This window comes from Martes martes (assembly GCF_963455335.1).
Source record: "Martes martes genome assembly, chromosome: 12".
Taxonomy (NCBI): Eukaryota; Metazoa; Chordata; class Mammalia; order Carnivora; family Mustelidae; genus Martes; species Martes martes.
In genome coordinates, this window is record NC_137900.1 from 41387289 (window position 1) to 41414075 (window position 26787).

General features: G+C 37.8%; 1 protein-coding gene across 3 annotated transcripts in view; it reads left to right on the forward strand.

Annotated features, from left to right (window-relative positions):
- The first annotated feature begins 1547 nt into the window (after window positions 1-1547).
- Window positions 1548-26787, forward strand: part of LURAP1L (leucine rich adaptor protein 1 like) — a 61703-nt gene continuing 36463 nt past the window's right edge. Inside the window, exons 1-3 of one of the 3 annotated variants that reach the window (XM_080819326.1) lie at window positions 1574-1669; window positions 4984-5125; window positions 11940-13146. In XM_080819326.1, the coding sequence (XP_080675452.1) occupies window positions 12844-13146 (303 nt within the window). In that variant the 5' untranslated portion in view covers window positions 1574-1669; window positions 4984-5125; window positions 11940-12843. Of the gene's footprint in view, window positions 1794-4983; window positions 5126-11939; window positions 13147-26787 lie in introns of all 3 variants that reach the window. The other 2 variants (XM_080819325.1, XM_080819327.1) reach the window with 2 other exon arrangements.

Below are 26787 nucleotides of genomic sequence, written 5' to 3' on the forward strand. Positions count from 1 at the left end.
TTTGTCCTAGCATGATACTTAGCACAGAAATAGCAATGTTTGATGAAGGAAAGTAGAAAGGGAAGGTGAATTGAAAGGAAGGAGGGGAGGCTCTAGGTATTAAAAAATATACTCAGATATATATAAAAAAAAAAGTAGGGAATTCTCGACAAGAAAGACATTCTCAGCAGAGGCAGAGTGGTTGAAATTGGCAGTGTGTGAGTGTGTGTATGTGTGTGAGAATATGTGGAAGCCATTCTAACTGGAACAAGAAATTTGCTTTATGATGGCACTGGACATGATGTTGAATTAGAAAAATATTTTTCATGCTGTGGAGGTCATTGTGTGAAAAGTTAGAATAAATAGTTTAGAATTAGGACTGGAGGCAATGGAGCCATTTCTGGTTCTTAAGATGATGAAAAGCACTTTTAGGAAAACTACTTAGAATATCATGCAAGGCAGATGAGAAAGGAAACATAAAGAAGGGAAATCAGTTTAGATTCAATTGTGATAATGTAAACATGGAATGATGAATCTGAACAATATAGCAGTATGACCAAAATAGAAAATATTTTTATTAAAAGAAAAACTCAGTGGAGTTTGATGATTAACTGAACTTAGAAGTGAAAAAGATAGAGGCATAGTAAATATTCCCAAACTTCTAACTAGTGAGATAGGTTGACCTTACAAGTTGTGGTGCCATAAATTAAAATAAGGAAGTACAGAGAGTGACTAGTTCGAGGAAAATGTCAAATTTAATTTTAAACATGGTGAGTTTATGTAGCAAGAGGTCATAAAAAGAACCTTATATTGAAGATAAGCAAAACTCAAGTTTCTATTCAGAGCATAGGGAGGTACTTAAGATGTTGAATTATTATTTTCATTAAGTCACTTAACATCTTTAGGTACTTATGTTTCCTAAAATACTAAAAGGACACATAAACTCCTGGCATAATTACCACCACATTGTGAGGATAAAAGAAAATGGTGGTTGTTAGAATTTTGGTGATTGTTAAATCTTAAGTTATAAATTGCAGATCAGAGGTAGAGTTATACATTTTTACCTGATCTATATAGAGGTGGTTTATCTGCTCTTTTTAAGCTCTTACAGAAGACTGGGGGAAGATTACCCATGTCCACTTTCAGATGGTTGGAAGATAACAAAATTGAAGAGAACACAGGATTTATTTTCCAAAAAATAAATCCTAGGATTTGTTGAGCTTTCTTTTGTCAACCAAGAGTCAGTATTTTCCTTACTATAAATAATAAAATGATAAAAAATAAAAGAAAAAGGATCGATTTAACTGATTTGTTCTAAAAGCTTCAGTAAACACAAGAACAAGACTCTGAATAGGTAGAAGAGGCAGAAAGTGATGCCGAGTGACAAGGCTGTAAGGCTCTCTGGATTACAGCAGATCTGAAAAGAGCTAGAGCCAAGTAGAAGGACAGGACCTGATCACGGGGGAATTTAATTGGGGAGTAGGGGAAGAAAACATTCGATAATGATTAAGCATCTGGACTTTGGGGTCAGACAGAAGAATGTTTATTTTGAGATAAAACACAACTCCTAGCGGTGTGGCCATGGGAAAATTGCTGAAGTTAGCTAAGCCACAAATTGTAATATGAGCATGACGAGAGGACCCACCTCCCAGAGTTGTGAAGATGCGATGACATGCAGAGGAAGTCCTCGGTGAGTGCGAGCTAACGTTATTAAAAGGAAGCAGCATTAAATCTACTTTAGTCAGCACAAGGACACCACTCACTTCTAAAACAAAAAGAGAGAGAGAGAGAGAGAGAGACTGGAGGAAAAGAAGGTAAGAGAGAAAAAGGAGGAAGGGAAGCAGCAAAGAAAGGTCAAGAAGGAGAAATGGGACAAAAATGAGGGGAAAAAGTGACAGCAAAAAGTTGGAAGAGCGACAGCAAAAGGGAACAGAGGAAGGATTCTTAAAATTAATACTTACAGCCTGAGATTTCCATATAGTGTTCCTTTGCCATTGAAATAGAAGCAGAACCAAATAAAATATAATTCTGAGTGGAACTGGAAACAAATGTTCATGGGAAACTCATTGGAAAGTTAATTGGAGAACTGAAGGGTAAGGTAGGAAGGAGCCTTGGGGTTGGACAGAAGGAAATGGAACAAAAGTGTGAAATATGACTTTATCTAATCTTTTTCTGTGTCTTCTTTTTCTTATTTCTATAGCTATATATAAAAATGCTTGTTTAAATAATGTGCAGCGTCAGGCTTCTTAGCCAAATATGGTTTGGCCTTTATACACTGTTTTAAACAAAGTACGCTTATATAATTAGGAATGGTACTATAATACAAAGCAAAGATATTTTATTACACCAGGAAACTTAAGTTCTATAAAACTGAGGCTACATTCCAGCAAACTAGCAAACCTTTTTTTATAATCCCTATTCATACACAATTCAGAATGATGTAATGCCAGGTTATATATCAACTAAACTATTCTTTTACTGAATCTCTGACCCAAATGCCTGAAAAAAATCTGTCTGGGGTTGATGGCATGCTGAAGAAATGCATTAACTCTGTGGTAGGACCAAAAATAATCCAGTTTAAGCTGTTCTTATAATGCTTAAGAAATGAATATTAACAAGGGATATAAGTTCACTGAGTTAGGGCTCAATGCAATTTTCTTGTGGGTTAAAAAATCCTTTATACAAAGTGCGATATCAAGATTTAGTCACCAAGGGATTTTTTGGCAAGCTTTTTATGTGTAAGACATGTATATTCACGGTTGGCCACACGGAAAATAAGGTAGTACCTGCAGTTGTATTTAATGATTCGTCACCTCTAAATCTTGTCTCCCACCCGCACACCCAGATACACATACTCAGAGACTCATCTATCTCTCCCTACACAAGGCTTTCAACAGAGTCCCTACACTCTCGCTGTGGCTTTGATCCTTTCCCATAATACTATATTTTTATCTCAATATCCCTACCCAGTTATTTGCCATCTAACATGGCATAACACAAATCAGGCTAAAGTGTCCCTGAATATTCATGTATTGAATTCTTTTCTAATTAATATATTTGAAATTGAAAAGTAAAGGTCAAAAAAAAAAAAAGTTCAGTGGTAGTGCTGTGGAAGATAATTTTGCTAGCTTGTTTACGAAAAATATAGAGAACTCTTTTCATAAAGGTCACATGTAGTTTGCTTTGACTATTTTATTTCACGTTGCATCAGGCCATAATTCCGCCCCGTCTCTAGAGTTAGTCTTTGCTCTCTACTTAAAGGAGTTATTCCAAAATTATATGTGCCACATACTTCATTATGGGGGAAGAATAACACAAACCTACCACAAGGTAGCCAGAGAATGATAATATTATGGGCATTGTATAGAGTTAGGGTTTTAATATTTAGTATTCACAAAGGCTCCTTAGAAAATCCCTATAATGAAGATATAGACATACTCAGTAAATGACATTTTTACTTCTTAAAACACCCAGGATTCCCCTTCAAAGATATTCTTAACTTCTTTCTTTAGGGTTAAAAAGACCCTACTTATTATAAATAGTTTGCATGAGCAGTTAGGAATAAAATGGAAAGCACTGAAAATAAATTTTAAAAGCAATATTCTGAGTTATTTTATAATTAATTAAGGTTAATAGAAATGTATAGACATTAAATTAAAACCCCTCACAATTTCATTCCACAGAATTTGGAATTTCATCATTTGATAATTATACACATATATTTTATAACTAGTATATATATGTGTGTATATACATATAAATACACACACACGTATATGTATGTGTAAGTATATACATATATGTGTATATACACATACATATGTTGCAGAAACCTGCATTTTTTAGCTTATTTTTTTTCAGTTAACAATATCTTGGCAATATTACCCTCTCCATTAAGTCTTCTTCTATCACCTCTCTTTATTGTTTGTGGAGTTGTCCAAGCACGGCTAACATAATTTATTTAACTAATTCCTTATCGCCAGACTTATATGGAGCAGCTTTTGCTTGCTTGGTCGTTTTCTCTTTGGATTTTGCATTAAACATAATTATAAATAAATCTCTCTATATATTGCTGATTACCTTTCTAGAGATAAATTCCTGGAAAATGAATTGCTGAGTCTAATGTATGCCTAATCTTAAAACATCATCAACGGCTCTCCAAAACGTTACCAATTCACAGGTATTCTAACAGTATATTAAACTCACTTTAACCTTTGAAATTTGAGGTAAGTTAGTCAATGAACACTTTGCTTTCTATATTTCTTGCAAAGAAGTTGTAACAACCTGCATATAAATGATCAGAATTCATCTTTTCAGGATCCCACTAGTCCCCAAAATTATCACTAGCACAAAACCAAAATGGACCAAGAAAATGAGAATGAGAATAAGAGGTGTTTCTGCTCCAAATTTCCACATGGCTGCCCAATGAAATTGGTTGCTGATGTAGCAGGGTGACCACTGTTTGGGTATGCAATCACCTCACAGATATTTAGGATCACGTCTCTTCAACTGACCCCTCAGAGCCAGCATCGACTCACAAACTCAAAACAAACATGAAGGGTTTCTCATAGAACATGATGAAATTTAAATAGAATTAGCAATGTTCTTAAAACACACACTGAAATGTTTGAAGTACCAGAGCCAAAGGTCATTATGGAACTGTGGGTGAGCTACCACAAAACTAGCTCTCACATGTGCTTGGGTATAGGAAAATCAGAAAAAGAGAGACCAGGTTGAGCAATTGCAGTCTCAGCCCAGCTGCTTTTTATCTTCTGGAATGGTGGAGTGCGTCGGGCTTTCTTTCCCCTGTGAATTTGCCATGTCCTTGGCACTGGCAAGGAACTGTCTCACTGACCAAAAGGTCATAAACCTTTCTGACCAGACCTGATTATTGCATAAGCTTTATACAGCACCCTTTCATGATTGCTTTGCTCCCCCATTTCCACTATGTTTTTTAGGGCCATCACCTTGTAAACCAAAGAATTAATTTCTACTCCTTTTCAGATCGGCGCTCCACCAGGGGCCAGAATCGGTCTCAAGTATTGGCCCCCATGCTGGCAGGGAGATCATGATAACTCACAGGAAACCAAAGGCAGAGAATGGGACTAGACTTCTCAACTATCCTAACATCCATTAATGATTTATTGTAAGTGAATCCCCTATGAATGCATATATCTTCTTTAAAAAAAAAAGTTTTATTTTTTATCACTACTTCATTTGCAATTGAATTTCCCCAAACTTCAGAAGCAGTAACTCAGTGTTGGCTTATCAAAAATGTATGTTCTGCAGTGAAAACCCTTAATAGCCCATCTGTAGGTAGGAAACAACAGGACTTTACGGGCAAAATATAACTCTCTCTCTCTCTCTCTCTCTCTCTATATATATATATATACACACACTTATACATATATACACACATATATCTATTCATATAAAACTATATGAATAGATATATGTGTGTATATATGTATATAACTGGCAAATCTCAGCTTTCCTACTTGATGCCAGTGGAGCATTAGGCAAGCAGCTTCACCCCTGGGAGTTACAAATTAATCCTATGATAGTAGGATTGGAAACATTTGTTTCTCTGGGCTGTTATGAGGATTCAATGATATAAAACATGTAAAGAAGTCTGTCATAAAATAATGCTTAATACATAATAGCTCCCCTTGTAGCCAGCGTTTTCCGAGTTTCCCTAGTTTATTTCATCACTGTGATTTGCGTTGTTCCGATTTAAAAGTGTTTTTCTGATTCAAAGGGATCTTGTTGATTCATCAAATGGATATAATAATCAGTAACTATCTGCCTTAATATTTTGAGGACATCATTATAGTATTTATCTTTTATATAAGGTGAACATACTCAATATGTCTCATTATGGTCACAAAAGTATTCTCATGGAATCATACTTACTCCTGAAAGAAAATCACATCTTCAGCCTCTCTCTTTCATTGTCTCTCCCCAATGCAGCAACACCAGTTAGTAGCTTAAGAAGGCTAACTTTCAACTGTACAGTAATGCTCTTAAGTTGTAAGACTCAGATCTGCAATTCTAATATGGGCAGTTCTTGAGTTTTAATGCCCAAATAATGCTAAGTAATTCATGTGTGCCTTTACATAGAATCTTTGTGATTCTTTTTAAAATTAAAAAAATATATATAAAAACTTTCATTCCTTGTTCTCTGCCTTCCAAGGCTTCTGAAAGGTAATTCAACCTTTCCTTCTACACCTGTAACACCAAGAATAAGGAGAAACTAGAAACCTAAAATATGGACAGGAAAGGAGCTACTCATAAGATATCACCAGAAATGGGCACTGATCACAAAGCCATGATATTCAGGTGGGAATCCTACAGCATATGCTACATCTACAGGTCAAAACACTTGTGGAAAATCATAGTTCTCTCTAACCTTCTTAAGAATTATCTTCCCTGTGTGTCTTCAACTTGCTTTCCTCTACCCTTGCTGGGGTTATAGTTCAATATGCTTGGTTTCCATGCTGCCTAAAAACTAATACTTCAAATAAAATCTATCAAGTCTTCTACAAAGCAAACTCATAAGATTACCTCTAAACCAAGACAGAAATAGCATATTCCTTTGTGCTTTTCATGTTTATCTTAATGTTTATACCATGTATTGTTAGAGCCCCCCACAAATTCAATTTTAGAAATCATCAGGATATTTGGTGAAAGATATCAAAGATTGATTATATGAATTATGTTCATGACTATGCCACTGGATTGCAGGATAAGGGTGTTTCTGTGATCAAAGTTTTCTAGCCTATAAAAACGTACTTTTAAAAAGCTAACAGCTATCATAATCTAACTCACAGGTGATTATTAATGAAGGCATAAACTAGGCTTTCATTTTTAATACATGTTGCCTGATTGAGACAGTCTGTTGTCTATTTCATCCTTGTGGCTTTAAGCCTTTAAGGCTGCCTCGATAGCTCACTGCCAAATATAAAAGGAATAACAACCAAAAAGAAGACGCCAGTTCTGTTATTCACAGACTCATGTCTGAAATGATCCCCAAGACCAAACACCAGTCCATAGAGTTATGAGTTGGATTGTCCCTGTGCAGACAATGTGTTGAAATTCAAACTCTTCGCTCTGTCAGAATATGACTTCGTTTGGGAATGGAGTTAGGATAGATTGGAGTAGGGTGGGCCCTTACCATAACATGACTACTGCCCTTAGGAGAAGAGGAATATCTGGACTCAGACCCAGAGCGAAGACATCCATGTGAGGATGCGGGCAGAGGTTGGAACTATGCTGCCACAAACCAAGGGATACTCGGGCAACAAAAGCTGGAAGGGATAAGTTAGGATACTGCCCTAAGGCTTTAGAGAGAGCATGGCCCTGTCAACATCTTGATTTTAGACCTCTCCTCTCCAGAACTGCAGTTCTGTTGTATTAAGTTACTCAGTTGGTATTTTGTTATGGCGGCCCCCAGGAAATGACCACACACACTTTCATGGGTTCCGTAATCTTCCTCCTTCCGACTTTGGAACTCATTTCCCCAGGCATCACTTTGCCCAACCTGCAGACTCTAAACTGCAGTGCTTTTCCTGACTTTGAATTTTGTGTTTCCTTTCTTCACTGTCATTAATGATCATCCTCCCGGATTTTGTGAACCAGACATGCACTGGAAGCATCCCCTACCAGCTTGCAGGAGCAGATTGTTTAATTTTTAGGAATTTTGCAAGTTGATTGCTAGACACAGTCATTATTTTTAAAATTACACTATATACATTTTAAATTAGGCAACTTATGCTAAAACAAAGGCAATAAATTATCAAAATGCATCACTTCCTAGTTGTTTGACTACATTTTACTGCACTCTGTGCTCTTGAGGCTACTTATGTCTAGTGTATCTATATGGTGGAAATACTATTATAATGTCGTTCTAGCGCCCATCCTTTCCCAACTCATACTGGAAGCTTGAGAGCAGGCATAGTGGGATAATTTACACCAGGAAAACCATCAAAAGCTACAGAGAAGTTACTTTTATGTTTTCAAGAGCCAGTTGCAAACATTCACCAGCACACCACTGAAATAGCCTGTAAGTCCATTTGATAAGCAAAACTGGAATGGCTACAGGGGAACTGAGCAAGGTTGGCTTCACCTAAGAGAGTGTTTTTCTGGGCCCTGCTCTGCACCTTTCAGTAGGAATTCAGAAAAGCGATAAAGCAAATAAAGGACTCTATTACAAATAATGAAGACAGAGAGATTTGACAGGGATTGTGAAGAGGGGATAAGGCAGACTTAAATGCTGGTGACCTACTTTTAGTATTGTCTACTAAATCTCCCAGGGAAGTGTTTAGCCGTGATTATAAATATTAATTAGATTTCAATCAGAGTAGTAGTTAAAGTATCTGTACTCCTCAGGGAGAGACATTTGGATGATAGATGGATAAATGATGATAGATAGATAGATGGATAGATAGACAGATGGATGGATGGGTGATAGATAGATGATAGATAGGGCAATATACACAGCGTACCCATGTAAAAGTTGCTCAGGTTGGTAACAAACTAGATGATTTTATTTAGTAAAACAGACCCAACCCCGCTACAAAATTATAGGTGAATCAAATGACTCTAAAAAAGCAGGGTAAAGTCTTCACAGCTTTAGCAGATCTATAATTCCACTCTGTATGGACAGGATCAACATTCTTTAGTTTTGTGATGACATCTTCCTTTTCAAGCGGTTCATCAGCTGAACACAAACATTTATAGGAGCAGCAGCTCTACACATTTAAAACACAAATTCAAAGAATCTGAGAGCCATGAAATAGTTACTTCCTAAAATTCTTAAGCGTAATTTGAGGCTGTGAGCGGCTTGCTATTATCCTGCACTGTGGGAAGTGGAGTCTCAGGTGAGAGACTCTGCCTTCGTGCTTGAACCCTCTGCCAGTCGGACTTGGGAATGCTGCAAACTTTCAAACAGGGCCAGAGAGAAGGTGGAAGGCTTTTCTTCTTTTAACCACAATGCCAGCAGCAGATTAAGGAGTGGCATGACTCACACCATACAGAGTCTTGCTGAGTCTACTTTTGCTGAAAGTACCGTGTCTCATACCAGGAAGCGCTCGAAGGGTGGAATGTGTGAAGTCGTGCGCCACGTCGTTCTGTTTCTGCGGCCGAAGCATTCTTTTCAAACCTGTCATCTGAGTCCAGCAATGTTCCTGTATAATTAGCCACTATGTTTCTTTCTTGTTTTGTTTTGTTTTGTAATGATAAGTAAGAGGCTCTCTTTCCTTTTCTGTGAACACAGTCCAGCTGGGAAGGAAAATCAGTCTCTTACTCTCCATCTTTTAACACTCACTCTTAGATCTCTTAGGCATTCTAAGTAGAAAATAAAGGGCAAATCCAGTTCACAGTAATAAAGTGGTCTGGATCTAAAAATGTAGAGCACAAGCAAATAATATAAGAACTATTTTTATAATTGTACTTTTCGATATGTTAGCCTTGGGGAAACAGGAGGTGATTGGAGATGGACAAGAAGGGTAGGAGCAGGGAGCAAATGCTGTTAAGAATGAGACCTGGGGAAACGGGAAAAGGTTATCCAGAAGATTTTTTCCCTATTTGTCTCTGTTCTTCCTCTTTCTTATTTGTGATGACCTCCCCCTCTCCCCAGACCCCCATCTTAGACCCACTACTGCAAGTTCTTGACAGCAAATTTCCCAAATCAAGATGTGTAATTAACATAAAAGGCTAACATACAAGGTTAGCAAGTGGTTAAACCTCTCACACTTTTTTTTTTTTAATGATAAGAGAAGTATTCTCAGGACCCAAAGCTAAAAAAAACAAAATAAGACTCTTATTTTTTTTAACATTTTGGGTAAGGAATGTCCTGAGACAAGACCATATAAAGCATTTATGACACAGTTAAGACAATCTATAAGAAATTTAACATTTTGGCATTCAAAATGTCTCTACTTTACTTGTTAAAAATATTTAATTAATTTATTTATTTGAGGGAGAGAGAGAAATACCATGAGAAGGCCGAGGGGGTGGGGAGGTAGGCAGGCTCAATCCCAAGACCCTGAGATCATGACCTGAGTCGAAGGCAGAAGCTTAACCAACGGAGCCACACAGGTGTCCCCAAATGTCTCTACTTTAAAATGACATAAGTCATTGAGAAATTTTGAAAGGCTCAGCATAACAGCTTTTCTTAAAATTTTTGCATTTGTTTTATATTGCACTGGCACAAAGTGTTAATTTTACATACAGGTCTTTTTCTTATTGAGACCAGATTTATTTTGTAAGCAAGAATCAAAAAAACAGGGTGACTAAGGAAACTATTTATGTTTTATAAATCACAAGAAAACTCTAGCATACCTTTGTGAGTTATCAGATTCTGGCCGTGTTCTTCATCTTTGAGGGTTTTTAATCTATCTGTGAACTGGATCTTGCTGACTGTCATAGTTTGTCAGTCCTTACCAAAGTTTCAGTTCTTCTAGTTCCTCCAGTATCTGGCTCTAACTCTCCAAATTAATGTTTTCAATTTTTCTCCTACCCTCCTGTCTTGGAGCTACTGAGAACAAAGAGCTGACCACCCAGATCCTTAAGGGCATGCTAGGTTATCTTGAATCTAAGAAGCCATGTAAGCTGACTCTAACGCATTTGGGCCGTATTTTTCTTTTCCGGGGAGTTTTCTCTGAAGACATTCAACATGAAAAACAAAACAAAACAAAAACAAACAAAAAACAACAACAAAAAAAACTTACATTGTTGATTCATCAACTTCTGTATCAAGTACTAATTGTACTGTCTGTGACTCACAGCAAAATAGGTATTCCCTTTTTGGATATTGATACTACTAATTTGACAATACACTCTTGTGTTTGTGAGCTCACCTTCTCAGCCAGCCCTGTGCTGAACTTTGTAAGGGTTTAACACACACACACACACACACACACACACACATACACACGACCTGCTCTTGACTGAAACGCAAGCCTTCCATGATTTTGTGCCACAGAGCAATTCTTATCCAATGAGTTTGTGGTTTTCCAAATTTAAGACAAAGGATGTTTTATCAGTGAGTGGAGATTTAACATTATTCTCCTTTGATTCTATAAATGGTTCTTTCAACTTTAAAATGGCCCACTTCATTTACAACTGTTTTCTTCATTGAGTTCTAAGAATGAGAAATAATACACAAATTTCTGGCATGTTGATAATGGAACTTTAGCAATTTTCTCCCGGACATGAACTATTTCATTCTGAAGGCCTATGTTCCCTATTCTTATAATTCCTAGATGAGGCTATACTAAGAATAGACTCTGAGATGTATCTGTCTATGTGCTGGGCATAAAAGCTGAGTGATGTATGAGAAATGGAGCCCATGAATATCAAGAACACAAATATTTATTTGCCTAAAATAGAGGAGCCCATATTTTCAAACATTCCAATGGAACTCCAAAATTAGAGTTTACTGAATTGAAAACAATATCCTCTTCTTGAAGATTATTAACACAAACTCAATGTTGAGTTAAATCTATAATCTATAATCCATGTAGCTCCTAGTAACTTACTTGGTAGAAGTATCTCAGAAATAGATTTTATGCTTTAACGATCCTCTAAATAGTTAAAAATATATTGACAAATTATCAAAGACAACTTTTTTACCAGCTAGCTCCATTCAATTTTTTTTTCCATAATTAAAAGTAGCTCAGCAATTTCCCCCCTTTATAATCCACTCCTACCTCAGTCATATAAATTGTTCTGGCTATATAATTCTTCACTTCTTGCAGCGAATTACTGCAACATTTGGTAAGAATTCATTCTGTACATTCCTACTGAACTTTTGGTGAAATAGTTTCATTTTTCACTAGTGTAAAAGTAGGAAAGGCTTCTAAGTCTAGACTTCTGCTCTATAGGAAGATAGGCGGTGGGGAATGAGACTACCTTTAAAGTCAATCTTCTTCTTCCGACTTTTGTTAACTGTTTTAAAGGTTGTGGCTATCATCGGACAATTTCGCCAGGAAAACTGAGACTCCTAACACCAGTATTAGGTACCTCCAACTAAAGCAGTTCCTGAAACAGCTGCTGGCAACCCGGTGGGAAAATTGCTGCTGCTCTTATTTCCTGTGAAATACGGTACAAGGGTTGGCCCTGGTTTGGTCCACCTGCCAGCGGAGTTTAAAGTTTCCAGGCTCGGAGGAACACAATGACTTGGATCAAACTGCCTAAATGAAAAGAAGGGCATTTCTGCTACAACAAGGAAGCCGTGCAACTCCTGCTAAACTAACCATCTCTTTTATGCGTCCATGCACACGACCGACCTCCTCTATCACTGACCAGGGATTATTTCTGACAATCCAGGATATTCCGAAAGCTTGGAGACATATGGCTGGAAAATGAAACGACCCTGGAGTGTGGCCACATCATTACTTTGTGTCGCGTGGTACCAGATGGGCAATCAGTGAATGATGCAGAGATGTGAACGGACAGTTTTATAATGTGAATTTTCCCCCCATAAAGCCAAAATAGACTTCATTTCCCCCTCCTTTCTTTTGGTTTATAACACTTGGATTTTCTCCTCTCTGCAATATCAATTAACTCAGTTTGGCGGTGGGGTAGCCAAAAAGGAAGAGGATGAAGCGATCTCTAAAATCTTAGTAAGTGTCGGAGGAGCCATTGCCCCCAGGAAACTGCGGCTGCGACCCGCTTCGACCTGTGCGGATTTCAGGGTTGAGAACAGCGCAAAGCGGTTATGGAGCGGACGGTGCACTCCATCCGCCGAGGATAGAGACCCAGGCGCCGGGAGGGGTCCGCTCATTTCGCCGCAGCCTTGGAGGCGGCTGCTGCCTCTCATCCGCTGCGTTTCATTACCATTATCCTCGTTCTTGAAAAGTCATGGAAGACGGCCCGCTGCCAGACCTCAGAGACATAGAGCTGAAGCTGGGGCGCAAAGTACCCGAGAGCCTAGTGCGCTCGCTCCGTGGGGAGGAGCCGGTTCCCCTGGAAAGGGACGGGGACCCCTGCGGGGGGAGCGGCGGCGGCGGCGGCGGCTGCAGTAGTAGCAACAGCAGCTGCAGCTTCCCTCCCTCCTTGTCGTCCTCCTCTTCGTCCTCTCCAACCTCTGGCTCCCCCCGTCGTAGCCACTGCAGCGCCCTGGAGAGGCTGGAAACCAAGATGCACTTCCTCAGGCAAGAGATGGTGAGTGTGGTGCGCCAGCTGTGGGAATGAGGGCCCGGCCGAAAGGTGGGGCGATGGGCAGATGGGCCCGCAGAGAGAGGGCGGCTGAGGCTGCAGAGCTGAGTGCAGGGCGCGTGGGAAATACGGAGTAGGGAAGCGCGCCGGGGGCGCGCGTCTGGAGGCTTGTTTACCCCGGACTTTGCTCGGTCAGGGTTTGCCAAGACAGCAGAGCCTGTTTTGCTCTGTGTACTTTCGATAGCGCCGACTCGGTGCTTCAGACTCTGACCATTTAGCTGCCTTCCGGGCAGCCTGCCCACCGAGGGTTTGCAGTCACCAAGCTCATCTGGGGCCTGCTGTGTGCCGTTCACACTTTCGGTTCAAAAGGTGGCTCGGTCCTTTGCACTTAAGCAGAAATACTTCCTGGTCTGCCAAGGGGTGGCGAGGCCGGGTCTCTGCCAAGGATCCTTCCTAGCTCACTCTTCCACCACTACCGCCCCCGCCCATTGGTGCCGCAGCCGCAGCTGTTCCAAGGCCACTGTTAAGCTGATTCTCCACAGCTGGTTCTGAAAACAATGGCCCACTCGGCCTTAGGAATAGCTTGTTTCACTCTTGTGATCCCAGCGAGCAGGTGATCCCCGGGCCCAGGGATTTGCTAATGACCACTTCCTACCCTTCCCCCCTCAGTCCTCAATCTGCAATTGTTTTCTGTGTCGCTGGTAAACATTACCTTAAGAGTGGGACAATGAGACTAATACGGGGTCTGAGACTCCTGGTTATTCCGGATGTACTTAAACGGAAAAACTTATTTACTGGCCATGAGTTCTGGGGCAAGTCACTTGGCCTCTGTGAACCTCAGTTTATTTGTACAATGAACTGGTGGGAGGAAATAATTCCTTCCTAAATCCTTTGAAGAAACTAACCACAAAGCAACAGCATTTTCCACTGGCCTGGGGTGGAGGAAAGTTGCAACAGTGGTCTCAGTCAACCCAGAGGACAGCAAGGATTTTCTACATAAAGGATTCTGTCTACTAGGGCTTTGCACTAAAAAGAAATAACCAGAGGTCTTTCCCTAGTTCCTCTGCATTTGGAACACTCAGGAGATAGTAAATTCCACAGCATAAAGTAATCTTAGCATATGTAAGTGTAAAAAGCCAGTCTTCAGAGATCATGTCCTGTGTTCAGAATTTTTAGTGTTATCTACATCAGGGTCCCAGGATATCACTCTAAGAAAAGAAACCTATCTCAAGATCTTTAAAGTTGGTCTACCTAAGGACTTTGGTTTTCTATCTCAAGGATCTATTTTCTTCCTACTTGGAATGTTCAGATGTTGAAAGCAAATTACACACACACACACACACGCACATCTCTATGTGTGTAGGTCTATATACGTGTACGCACATGTGCATTTGTGTGTGTATTCATGCACCATGTATAATGCAAATTATTTTATTATTGTATTCATGTTTCACTGTCTAAATGCACATGGGTTATAAGTTATTCAAAAATGTACTTATTAAGCATTTACTACAGGTGCTGAAAATAACAAAATTAAAAAGGCAAGGAGTTTGTCTGTTTAAGGCTTTCAAATCTCTTGCACTCATTTGCCTTTTATTATTTGTAGTACATCAAGCCAAGTGCGTTGAAGAACTCCATGGGGGGAGGGGGAGGGAATCTGGTTATTTTCAACTAAGGACACTTTCCAGACTTATCTGTTTTTCATAATGAAAATATCATAGACGTAATAAAACTCTGTCTCCCTCAGTCAGGTCTTGCTGTGTGTGATTAAGGTATATTAATAAATACATTTTTAAACAGCAAACAGAAACCCCAACAATAGCAGCAGCAAACTGCTAAATTGACTGTTTGTTATATCTTCTATGTGAAGCATCAGTAGCTACAGGAGAATTTATGCCAGTACAGATGTTATGTGTTACAACTTTGTGCTTCACTGAAGGTCTCCAGGAAGAAAGTAAGAACATTAGCCATGGGACTTTAGAGAAGAAATTGAGACAGGTATATTTCCCTGCCAGTGAGACCCATTTACCCCATTTTACCCAACTCTTTTAGGTGCTAAAACCCCCAGCTTCAGCGTAACTGGGAAGCAACAGATTTGTTTTTATGTAGACTTGGCAGTTTTCTTATAAACACTGAACAGATGCAGTTCTTCTGTCTCCTCCTCAGATCCCCATGTAGAGAAGTTAGAGAACCAAAGTGGAATATGACTTCATTGTGATTTTTGTGTTCTTTTCTGCCCTGTGCTGTGGGCACTGAGTTAGCCTCCTCTGTATTATGCATGACCCCACATTTCATGTTTATTTCTCTTAGTTGTCCACAGATTATTCTTCTAGATTGTCTGGCATTCCCAAGCTTTGGGCCTGCCCTCGGAACTCCTTCCCAAGAAACACCTGAGCCAGGCACAAACCTTTCTAGAGACTTGCAGGAATTAAGCCTCCCTTCTTTTCCTGTGAGATGGATGTGTATATCGTTGACACAACATTGCATAGACCTGCTGGGAGACAGTCTTAACACTGACTAATTTACATACACATGATTTCATCATTGTCTCTCATCTCCATTTATATGTTCATGAAGAATTCCCTTCACTCTTATTTGTGATGTTACAATCACTGCTCTTAGAGGTCTGAGAGATGCAGTTGTAAAAAAGGCAACTTGAAAGAGATTGAAGAGGGGGGAGAAACAGCTCCTGTTGCCAGACCCCCGTATTAACAGCATAAATAGCACCATATACAGTAAAGTTTGTGGGAGGGAAAATACTAGAAAAGAAAATTTGCAGGCATGCATTTGGTACAGGAGGCCAATTTAAGGTAATGATCAGAATGTTTGGGGAGGAGGCAGATTTTCCCAGTATGTAAGCATTTTTGTTTTGAATTTAGACATAAGGAAATTTGATGATATGATAAACAAATGCAGAGATATACATAGGAAATTTATAATGAAATTGGAAAGAGATGTCAGGCCTCTTGTGCAAAGTCTGTCCAATATGTGTTCACTACTTTTCTGTTCAGAGTGTCTTAATAATTGTCATCATTCGAGTCTAAAGTCAAAGTGGGAAAGAGGAAGTATTTTCATCCACGTTTTGCAAATGAGATCATTGTGGCTTAGCAGGCCAAGGTCACACAGCTAACTAGTGAACAAAATCACAACTTGAACTCTTACCTGACTTCATGTACTGTACTTTCCCCCTCATTCCAGTCTGCATATAGATCTGTGACAGCTCAGAACCCCCTAGAGTACTAATGGACGAAGAAAAGAAGTCCTCAGGATGCATCCAAGGGGTTTGTTTTAGATAGAGGTTAATTCAATAATCAGTGATTTATTGCATGCCTGCTATGTGCCAGACCTATCTCCAGACCTTGGTAATATACTACAAAATGACTACTTAAAAAAGTCAGTCTTTTGGGGAACCTGGGTGGCTCAGTGGGTTAAAGCCTCTGCCTTCGGCTCAGGTCATGATCCCAGGGTCCTGGGATCTAGCCCCACATCAGGCTCTCTGCTCAGCAGGGAGCCTGCTCCCTCCTCTCTCTCTGCCTACTTGTGATCTCTGTCAAATAAATAAATTTTAAAAAAAAGTTAAAAAAAAAAGTCAGTCTTTTTATTCCATGTTCCCAATAGTTTTCATCTATGCAAAGGTTCCTTTTACAAATGTTCTTAAGAATAAGACTTTCAGCATTGCTTGTGAAATCCTACTCTAAGTTTTCTAAATATCTCATGATATCCAAAATATTTTTTCTGATAAATGTAAATAATCTCTGTCAAAACCTGGGTTTTACTGTTTAGTAATAATTTTACATTGCTCTTTTACAAAATATTCAAAAAGTTTTATTGTTATATCAGTATATCTGTGAAAATTCTTTTCATGAATTTTTCTTTGAAAGAAATTTCAAATTTGCCTAAGACAGAGGCAGTCCCTAAGGAATCAAAATCAGGAATTGAGGGGTCTAATGCACCTTCTCTAGTTTGCCTTCCCGGACAATCACTGTTGAAAATGTCAAAGAGTAGTTTCACAGGAAGTATACACTACCTGTTGATGCCACATTCTGGTTCCAGTCAGTTCTGTATAATGTCAGATTACTAATCTTTAGGTAATACAGTGCCATTATGAAAACTACTATGGAATACTATGTTCTGATTTCCATGTTTTTGGCAATTGTTTGCACAGCAGCTGTGTAATATATCTAATAGAATAAACAATCTCAAGCTAGTTACTCATCCTTTCTTACTTACTTATTAAAACATTCAAATATTCCACCCAGTTCCTCAACTCTCGCTTTAAAAAAGTTTTCTAGCCAATTCCCAGGACGAGATACAAACACATATTCCCTCAGACGAATATGTATATAATACTAGCAGAACATAAATCAGAATGCCACAGTTTTTATGAGTGGTAGATTTGTACTTGGTTTTTGGTTCTTTCTTTTACTGATCTTTTCTATATTTTGCCCCTATATGAAATGGCTTGCTGACTTTGTAATAAAAATAAAAGTTATTTTAAGTTCCCTCAAAAAATAATTTCATTAAATTAACTTCACAATTGTTTTGGATATACTTTAGAATAGGCTAGGAGATTTCTATCACTTGTTCTATAATTCAATTGTTTTTTTCATAACTAGATAGTTTCAGTAATATTTTTGCTGTTTTATCATTTACCGATTTTTTTTTTTTTTTAGTTAGACAAAAATCTAAGAAAAACCCTTAGGTATATAATTGAGAAACTGTAAAGTAGAAAGTACCTTCCTTGATAAGTTCACGAGATAGTGGAAAAGGGAAAATGGGAATATAATTTGGCCAAAGAAAGATTACGAACTAACATGTCAGCAGGTCCACAATAACATAGCAAAGATCAGATGTCCCAGTGGTGAGACGAACAGGTATAGCTGAGGAAATTTTTGACAGCGTCCTAGACAAGGACTTAAAAGTGCTGATAATGATGGGCTTAATATTAGGGATAAAGACATCAAGGAGATGAGGAAACCGACTCCTAATAATGGTTTCTTTTGTTATTACACACATTTATGCTTATTAAATCTGACAAAAATCTTGTTGAAACAGGTTTCCTTACACAGGGACTCAAGAATCGGCAGTAGTACACACAAAGGTAGTAATGTCATTTTGCTAGGAACAGAGACACAATTCAGAGAGTTTATACCTAACTTAAAATCAGTGACATTTCCAAAACCTGATGGACTCCCGTCCTGTACCTAGGAATGTATGTTGAATTATTGGTACATACTTGAAGAACACTTCCTCACCAAAAAGAATTCTCTCCCATTCCAGTCAAGTTGCACAACCATGCTGCCTGACCTTGAGAGACCACAAATCTTATGAGATTTTTTAAGACTGATTATGTTCATTTCCATGGCAGCACAAAAAAACCATACGTTTAACCTTTTATTTTGTAGTTAATAACTTTATATTTAAACAGATTTGTCACATGTTAAGACTTTAGGGTGTTTTGTTTGTTTGTTTTCTAATACTAACTCTGAAACTGGGATTTATGGCTAGAGTCTCGGGGGTCCCTGAAAACGTGTTACTTTTTTGTTGTTTTTCTTGGAAGGATATTCCTTTTGTTCTTCTTTAAATGTTATTCGTCACTACTCAAGGGGCAGGCTTCTGGTCTGGTGGAGCCTTCATGGGTTTGAAGCTACATGGAGAGATCCCAGTCAAGTCTAGAGCAAGTCAAGATACAATCCATCAGGGCCCAGCAGGTTGCCAAGTCCCTGTACCCCCTCCCTGTGGAGACTCTTAGCCCACCTTCCCTGACAGGAGACCTACCTGGCTTTCAGTGTCCCTCTTTCTTCACTCCCCACTGTCTGGCATTGAGGACATTATATAACCACTGTAGGACTCAGCTTTCTTGTTAATATAGGGATAAAAGCAACTCTATTAAGGCATTGTAGAAGTTCAGTGAAATTATCTAAGAAAATCAACTATTACGTGGGCATTCAGAAATAGTAAGGACAATGGCAATAAGAGGTATTATGTCAATAAGAGGTATTATGACAATTAGCCACAGATGGGCAGTGTGGTTTGGGGGCTGACTCAAGTTTAAGCATTTCCTCTACTTGATTATCATGGCACCTCCCATGCCATTACCTGTTCCACAGAGACCATGTTTCTATACAAAGGTTAAAAAAAAAAAAAAAATCATGGGCTTTGCCTAGCTTCATTACAACTGGAAATCTTGATTTAGATTTTAGATTTCGCATTTATGAAGCAGATTCTATGAGCTGAGCATTCTGCAGTGTATAGGAGCCTAGATTAAAGATCTGTGGAACCAAATTTTTGGTTGAGCCTAAAAAGTCTGCAAACTGAGGCTTCTTACAATGAAAGCTTTCTATGGGAAAAACGCTATGTTAGTTAAACACTATATATGCATTATCCCACTAAAACCTTATAATACTCTTTTTTTTTAAAGATTTTATTTATTTATTTGACAGAGAGAGAGAGAGATCACAAGTAGGCAGAGAGGCAGGCAGAGAGAGAGGGGGAAGCAGGCTCCCTGCTGAGCAGAGAGCCCGATGCGGGGCTCGATCCCAGGACCCTGAGACCATGACCTGAGCCGAAGGCAGAGGCTTTAACCCACTGAGCCACCCAGGCGCCCCAAAACCTTATAATACTCTTAACTAAATATAATTGTAATATCTCTTTTATAGATAAAGCATTGCAGACTATCATTAATGCTCAAACTACCTACACAGTAAGGGGGATGAGCAAGGTTGAAGTCAAATCTGAGCTCTAGATCATGATTGTACGATTACTTCTCACACTTTAGAATATCTTGATGCACATATTGACACCCAAGATTAAATGTATGTATCTGCTCTTCCAGATTTTCAAAATGTTAAACATGTTAAATTGTATATTTATTTACTATTTTGGGGAGGAAAAGGATCTAAAGACAATCTCTGTCTTAGGAACACTTAAGATGTGAATGAACAGGGGAGCCTGGGTGGTTCAGTGGGTTAAAGCCTCTGCCTTCGGCTCAGGTTCCTGGGATCGAGCCCTGCATCGGGCTTTCTGCTCAGTAGGAAACCTGCTTCCCCCTCTCTCTCTGCCTGCCTCTCTGCCTACTTGTGATCTCTGTCTGTCAAATAAATAAATAAAATCTTTAAAAAAAAAAGAAAAGATGTAGATGAACATATCCAAAATCACTTGGTCCCCAGCAACTGTACCCTTTGTTTTTTGCCACTGTCTTCAGGATCTTCATAAATATTTCTTCCCACTCCACAAAAGCTGCTGGTGAACGATTCTCTGCCCAGATCAGTTGAAGGCTGAGAATGCAGTAGTGGAGCTCGATAGTGTTCATGATCCCGAGTTTTACAGGCTTGCAACTGGTAGCATTTTGTTCCCTGAGAAATTCTGTTCTGGATAAGCTTGGATCTTAGATAACTCATAGAACTAGGATACTGGGAATCTGACACCATCTTGTATCCATTTGAACAACACCTTCAAGTTGCTGTTCTTCTAACAGGAGCTCTATTATTCTGTTTTTCAGTAGTGATATCAGTTGTACAGCACTAGGCTGGGACTTCCCGGATTATGTGGTTGAAACACATTGATCCAAATTGAGCCCAATGTAAATTGTATTTATAGAATTCACAAAAAAGGTTAAATTTTCAAACATATGTTTCAAATATCTCAGCCTAAGCATTAAAAATAAAATCTGAATAACTCATTTTAAAGCGATTAAACACTGAGCTAGATTTTTATACATAGCTATTATTCTCTTCATTTTACAGATAAGAACACTATAGCTTATAGGGGTTAGATAATTTGACTAAGTCGCTATAAGTGGTTTCCCAAACATTCATTCAAACAACTTCCCTGAGCCTGGCTATATATGTTGGATCCAATTCACCCCCAAACTATCCTATATGGACATACCACGGAACATGCCCAGTTATTATGAATGAAGATTTTTACAGTAATTTCATCACACCTACCAATGGATCTTTTGGTATTCCTTTAAAAACATTATTTTCTTTTTAGAAGTTAAACATATGATTTCTCACTATAAAACTTCCAGAAATGTAGACCTATTATACAAAGAAAAACAAAAGTCCCCCTTCATCTACCCCTGACATCTCACCTGCTCCATATTACTCCATACCTCAAAGGAATCATTTGCTGACAGTTTGGTGTGAATCCTGTCAGGTCTTTTGCTGTATCTTTGCAGCATCTTTGCTGGCTTATATATGGCACATACACATTTATGCAAATTTGGCACGTTTGGATTTCAATTTCCTTATTTTACATAATAGTATTTTATTTTACAAAATAGTATTTTATTTTATTTTATACCTGACAATTATTGAATGTCTACAGTATGCCAGTTAGTATTCTGAACCATTTTCATGTATTATTTCTTTCTCCCTCTTCACCAGCTTATGACGTAGGCACTACAAGATGTTGGGTCATATAAACAGACTCTTGATATACCTTGAGAAATGTTTACCTCGTCAATTTTTATCTTATTCTGTACATCTACTATATGCAGCCTAATCAGTTACTAATTAAGAAGAAAAGGTGATTATTTCACTTTTCATAATAAGAGACTGTCCAACTTTAAACAGTTCTTTTGGAAAGTAAATTCTGTTTGTAGAAATCGGACTTAATCAGACCATTCTTCGTTTTGAGAAATTACTGAGTCTTCAAATTGGAATGTGCTCCTCCTCAGTCACATTGCCACTTTAACATAATCTTCTAATTGAAGGGTTTTTTCCTGATAATGATAAATAAATAAAAATTCTAAAAGTTAGACCAAAAGGCTAACATGGTACAAGGTGACCCATGCCACACGGGGAAGGCAGAATGGCATCTCACAGATTGAGTGTGCCTTCAGCCTTCATGGCTCAAAAACATCGTAGATTTTCTTTTTCAGATTTTGGAATGCTCGTGACAACAAAACAGCTTCTGTTCCTAGAGATTAGACATAATCAGAACATTTGAGCTTTCAATTAAAGAAATATTCAATATCGTTCAAGTCAACTCTTACAAGAAAGTGATGTATAAAACAAAAACTATAATATATCTCAGAGAAATAAACCCTTCTCTGCGAGTCCATGCAGTAGGAAGCTAGAATATTGGGGGAAACAAGGAATCAGGGCAGGACCGAGATGAGAATTTGAGTGTGTCCTGGCTCTGCTGGACCCCGCACTTCATTTGGCAGCTTTGGGACGGCGCCCTCTTTTAACGGCTTTGGTTGGGTCAACCAGCATGGCCATTGCAGTTCAGCCTATATTCTGATACATTTTATTATTCAAAATGTTAATCCTTTCAATCAGGGTATAATTATATTGGACTGTTTTTAGGGGTGAGTTCTCAACCTGACCTCTGATGTCTTATGATTGATTTCAGATTTTCAGAGGATAATCATTTCCTTCATTTTGGAGTTCTAGGTGACACAGCACCTTCACAGGCATGTCTCTACCCCTCTACCATCAGCATAGCATTGCTTTCGTAGAATAAATTTTAATTAAAATTTTTTTCCTAGATAATATGGCTTGTTTATGTGCAAACTAAAAAATTATTAGCATTATCTACTCGTAATTAAAATTATGGATTTTTTTCCTTTGTATTTTAAATTAGAGCACCTGAAGCGGACTCGAATTAAGTCTTTGACTTTCCATGTATTTGATGAGCAGAATAAAATTATTGTTGTATTAATACCCACCATTAATAAATTCATAAAAATGTTTTAATGCCAACATCCCAAACAGTGAGCTATGTCTGTTACAACACTGATTTCTGGCACAGGCTGTTATTCAAACACGTTCCCTGATTTTTTTCTGTTGCAAAACTTGTCTACATCATTGTTGTTTTAGTGTCAACTAAACAAAGCTTGAGATCAAAGTTGAGAAGGAAATTTCTCTCCTCGTGGTGATGAAGTACAACTTTCAAGCTGCTAAATTCAGAGATCTACCTCTCTTTTGCCAATTTTCACTCCCTAAAGATAACTACTATGAATAATATTTTATATATCCCCCAAAATTTCTGAACATATGTGAGCATACCTATAGTTTCTTTTATGCCTTTAGCTATAATTATAGACATAAGTTTGGAAAGGTATATGTATGTATAATTTTAAAATTGAGACTTAGGAGCTCATGTTGCTGCTAGTTTTCTAGATATAGCATTGATATATAAACATGTATATATACATATATGTGTATATATATGTATTATATATGATGTATATATACAATATATATGATATGCATACTGCTTCAAAGCACAATTTACAGTGCTGTTACTTTGAACAGATTGCTGGCAAAGACGGAAGTCAGAGTCACTCTACTTGTATAAAAAGATGGCTGTTGGTGAGGTAGAGACAAAGTCAGTAATCTCTAGAAATAGAAAAGAGCATCACAGAATCCTAGGATGGAAAGAAACTTCAGAGTCCATCTATACCAATACCAAATGTCTTCCTAGCTAGTTGATCATGCATTCTTCACTTAAATTTCCTCAGTGGTGCATCCTTCACTGGATCCCAAGACTGACCATTTTGTTTTCAGGCACATCTACTCATTTATATTTGTTAATTGGCAATTCTAGTTGTTCATCAAAAGACACACTCTATAATCATTCACCGTGGGGAGAGATGCTCCAGCATGTGTGCCTACAAGCCATGGATTTATAATTTAAAAGATGAAAGCTCCATCAGGTATGAAGTACAATAGGCCAGTGGATTTCTCATAGGTTTGTATGTATGTGGCTAAAATAAATGACTTTCTTGCCTTCCTTGCAAAATGAAAAAAGAACAGCAGTGCAGAGCATTGGTGAGGTTGAAGGAAACTTTAGAGAGGTAAGCTTGATGCCATCTTAAAAGAAGAAGAAGAAAAAAGATTCTTCTTGGCATAGCAGTTCTGTTGCCAGTAATAATTAGGTTAAATATAGAAATCTACCCCAAGGAACCAATAAAGAATTTGTATAAAAATATAATTTAATTTTATATATTTGGCTTTATGTATGACTGAGAAAACTGGAATAATCTGAATGACAAATAATGGCAGGTTATTTATATGCAAATGATAGAACTTTATGTAGCTTTAAAATTATATTGCAAAAATATTTATGAAAGAGAGAAAATGTTTATGGATATATTCACATACAGAACGAAAGGCTGAAATAAAAGACCCTACAGTGTTAACAGTGGTATCATATAATGGTAGGGTATGGTTGGCTTTTTCTCTTTCTCTGTCAAGATCTTTGACTTTATCCAGTTTCTCTACACAAAGTATATATTGTATTTTGATAAGAAAAATTATAGGTAGATAGAACTTTTTTGAAAACTGAAAATCAAAGAGTATGGGCTTTGGAATAAGGTAAAGCTGAATTCAAGGTATCACAGATCTTCCTTTTACCAGCTATGTGTCTTTAAGCACATAATGAATTTAATATATGTAAACTAGTTGGGATTCTGCCTGCTAAATAGTAGGGACTTATTAAACATTGATTTTTTTGTGTCCTTCCATTTGATTAATGACTTAATTCTTTGATGCTTTTAGGAAACGATGAGACTAGAATTTTTCCTGCTACTCATTTTTTTTCTTCCTTTTAATCTATTTCATAGAAGAAGGGACATGGCAATAGTAAAATACCTTATCTTGCATATCTGAGTTTCTAAATTTGGCATTAGTCATCTCTGCACAGAAATAATACCCAGAATGATTAGTGCCCATGTAAGAACTGGCCACTTCAAATTCTGGAACATCCTCTCTGCAGAGTAAGGTGAATTAGTAACGAGCTGACTCCTCAGGATTTGGGTCATAGTGGCTGATGTTAATTATGGGCAACTCCGCGTTAAGAAGGTAATGGATTCTGGTACACTGAAAAGAAATTAAAAAATATTAATTAAATTAAAAAAAAGAAGGTAATGGAATTGACAGCTCCTTTCAGATATACTTGCAAAGAATTCCGCAGTCTCTTTGTATGAGCTTACAGGAATTTTATGCTTCTTGCCAGAAACAGGTGGGTAGAATATATTAACACTCAGATAGATGTTCACATAGGTCTTGAGAGAGCAAATTAGTCCTTGCCCAGAATGCAGTAAAGGATGAGGACTAATTGATTACAAAGACCCTTTTAAGATTTCACAGGAACCACAGGCAAGAACCTGAAACCATACTCTAGTCTTCTACCATTTAAAATTCTGATGATAAAATTGTAAGGAAATAATACACAGGGAGCTACCAAGTAGAACATAATTAATCACTTAGATCAGTGATTTTAGGTACGCTATAAAACTAAATGATTTAATGGTAGACTAAATATTGTGCATTCACAAAAATTTTTCTGTAACAAAAAGCACTATTATTTAAAATAAAGCTATAAAAAATACTTGTAAATCTCTGGGGCTAAAGATTTCCAAGGGTGAAAGGCTTGACAAAATTCTATATATATCACTTTATTTGTCACTTTCCTAACTTTAGTCTACATAACCAAGTATAACTTGGTTAATACTATTGTTCACTGTCATCCCCACCCCCACAATAATCAACATGTGAACAGAGGCTCTGAATAATCAATGCTTGTATTTCGCTAATGCCCAGCCAATTATTTAGAAACTCCATTTGTTAAATGTGTGAATTAAAGTACACTTTAGGCCTATTTCTAATTTTTTGTGTTTGGATTGCACTAGCAACATTTCATTTTTGGACTGGAACATAGAACCTCAGTCCCTCCTCTGCATCCCACCTGCCAAACCCAGTCACATGGAATGTAGGTTCATGGTTTAAAAAAAAAAAAAATGGGGCACCTGGGTGGCTCAGTGGGTTAAAGCCTCTGCTTTCAGCTCAGGTCATGATCCCAGGGTCCTGGGACTGAGCCCCACATCGGGCTCTCTGCTCAGCAGGGAGCCTGCTTCCTCTTCTCTCTCTGCCTACTTGTGATCTCTGTCTGTCAAATAAATAAATAAAATCTTAAAAAAAAAAAAAAAACTAAAATACTTTTCTCCAGTGTGTTATTGTGACTCCTGACCAAAAAAAAAAAAAAAAAAAAGACTTTCTGTCTGCTTAGAGGTGGGATAGCAAAATTTCTTGGTTGCAGGACCCGTTCTGTCTTTAGGTATCAGTCTCAGGAAACATTGTTCTCAGGAGTGCCAGCAGAACATAAAAATAAAAAGAGAAAAAAAGTTGTTTTTCTTCTCTGATAAGTTAACAAAGAACATACATATTTAAGGTTTTGTCATCCTCTTTTCCTGCTCTGAAATGAGATTTTGAAGTTTCAGAGTGGAAAGGAAGAACTTAAAAGGAAAAAAAAATTGTAACATTGTAGTATAGTATTGTATGCATACTGTATTGATATATGGTTCTATACCATATTGAAAATAATAATTTATTTATAATTGAAAATAATAATCATTAAATTTGGCAACCTAATTTAGTACATGGATAGCATTAATCACTAGGGCATTAACTCTATTTTGGCACAGCCCTTCATATAGACTTGAAAACTTATGAGTACAAAAAAAAAAAAAAAAAAAAGAAAGAAAGAAAACAATGTGATTGGTGTCTGAGGTGTTTAAGATAGTTATCCCAATTGGTACTGTCCGGATGGATAAATGGATGAGCAGGATGAGGAAGACTAGGTTTCTTAAGTCTCCTATAAGATTCTAGAATTGTAAGGAATTTCAAGGAACCA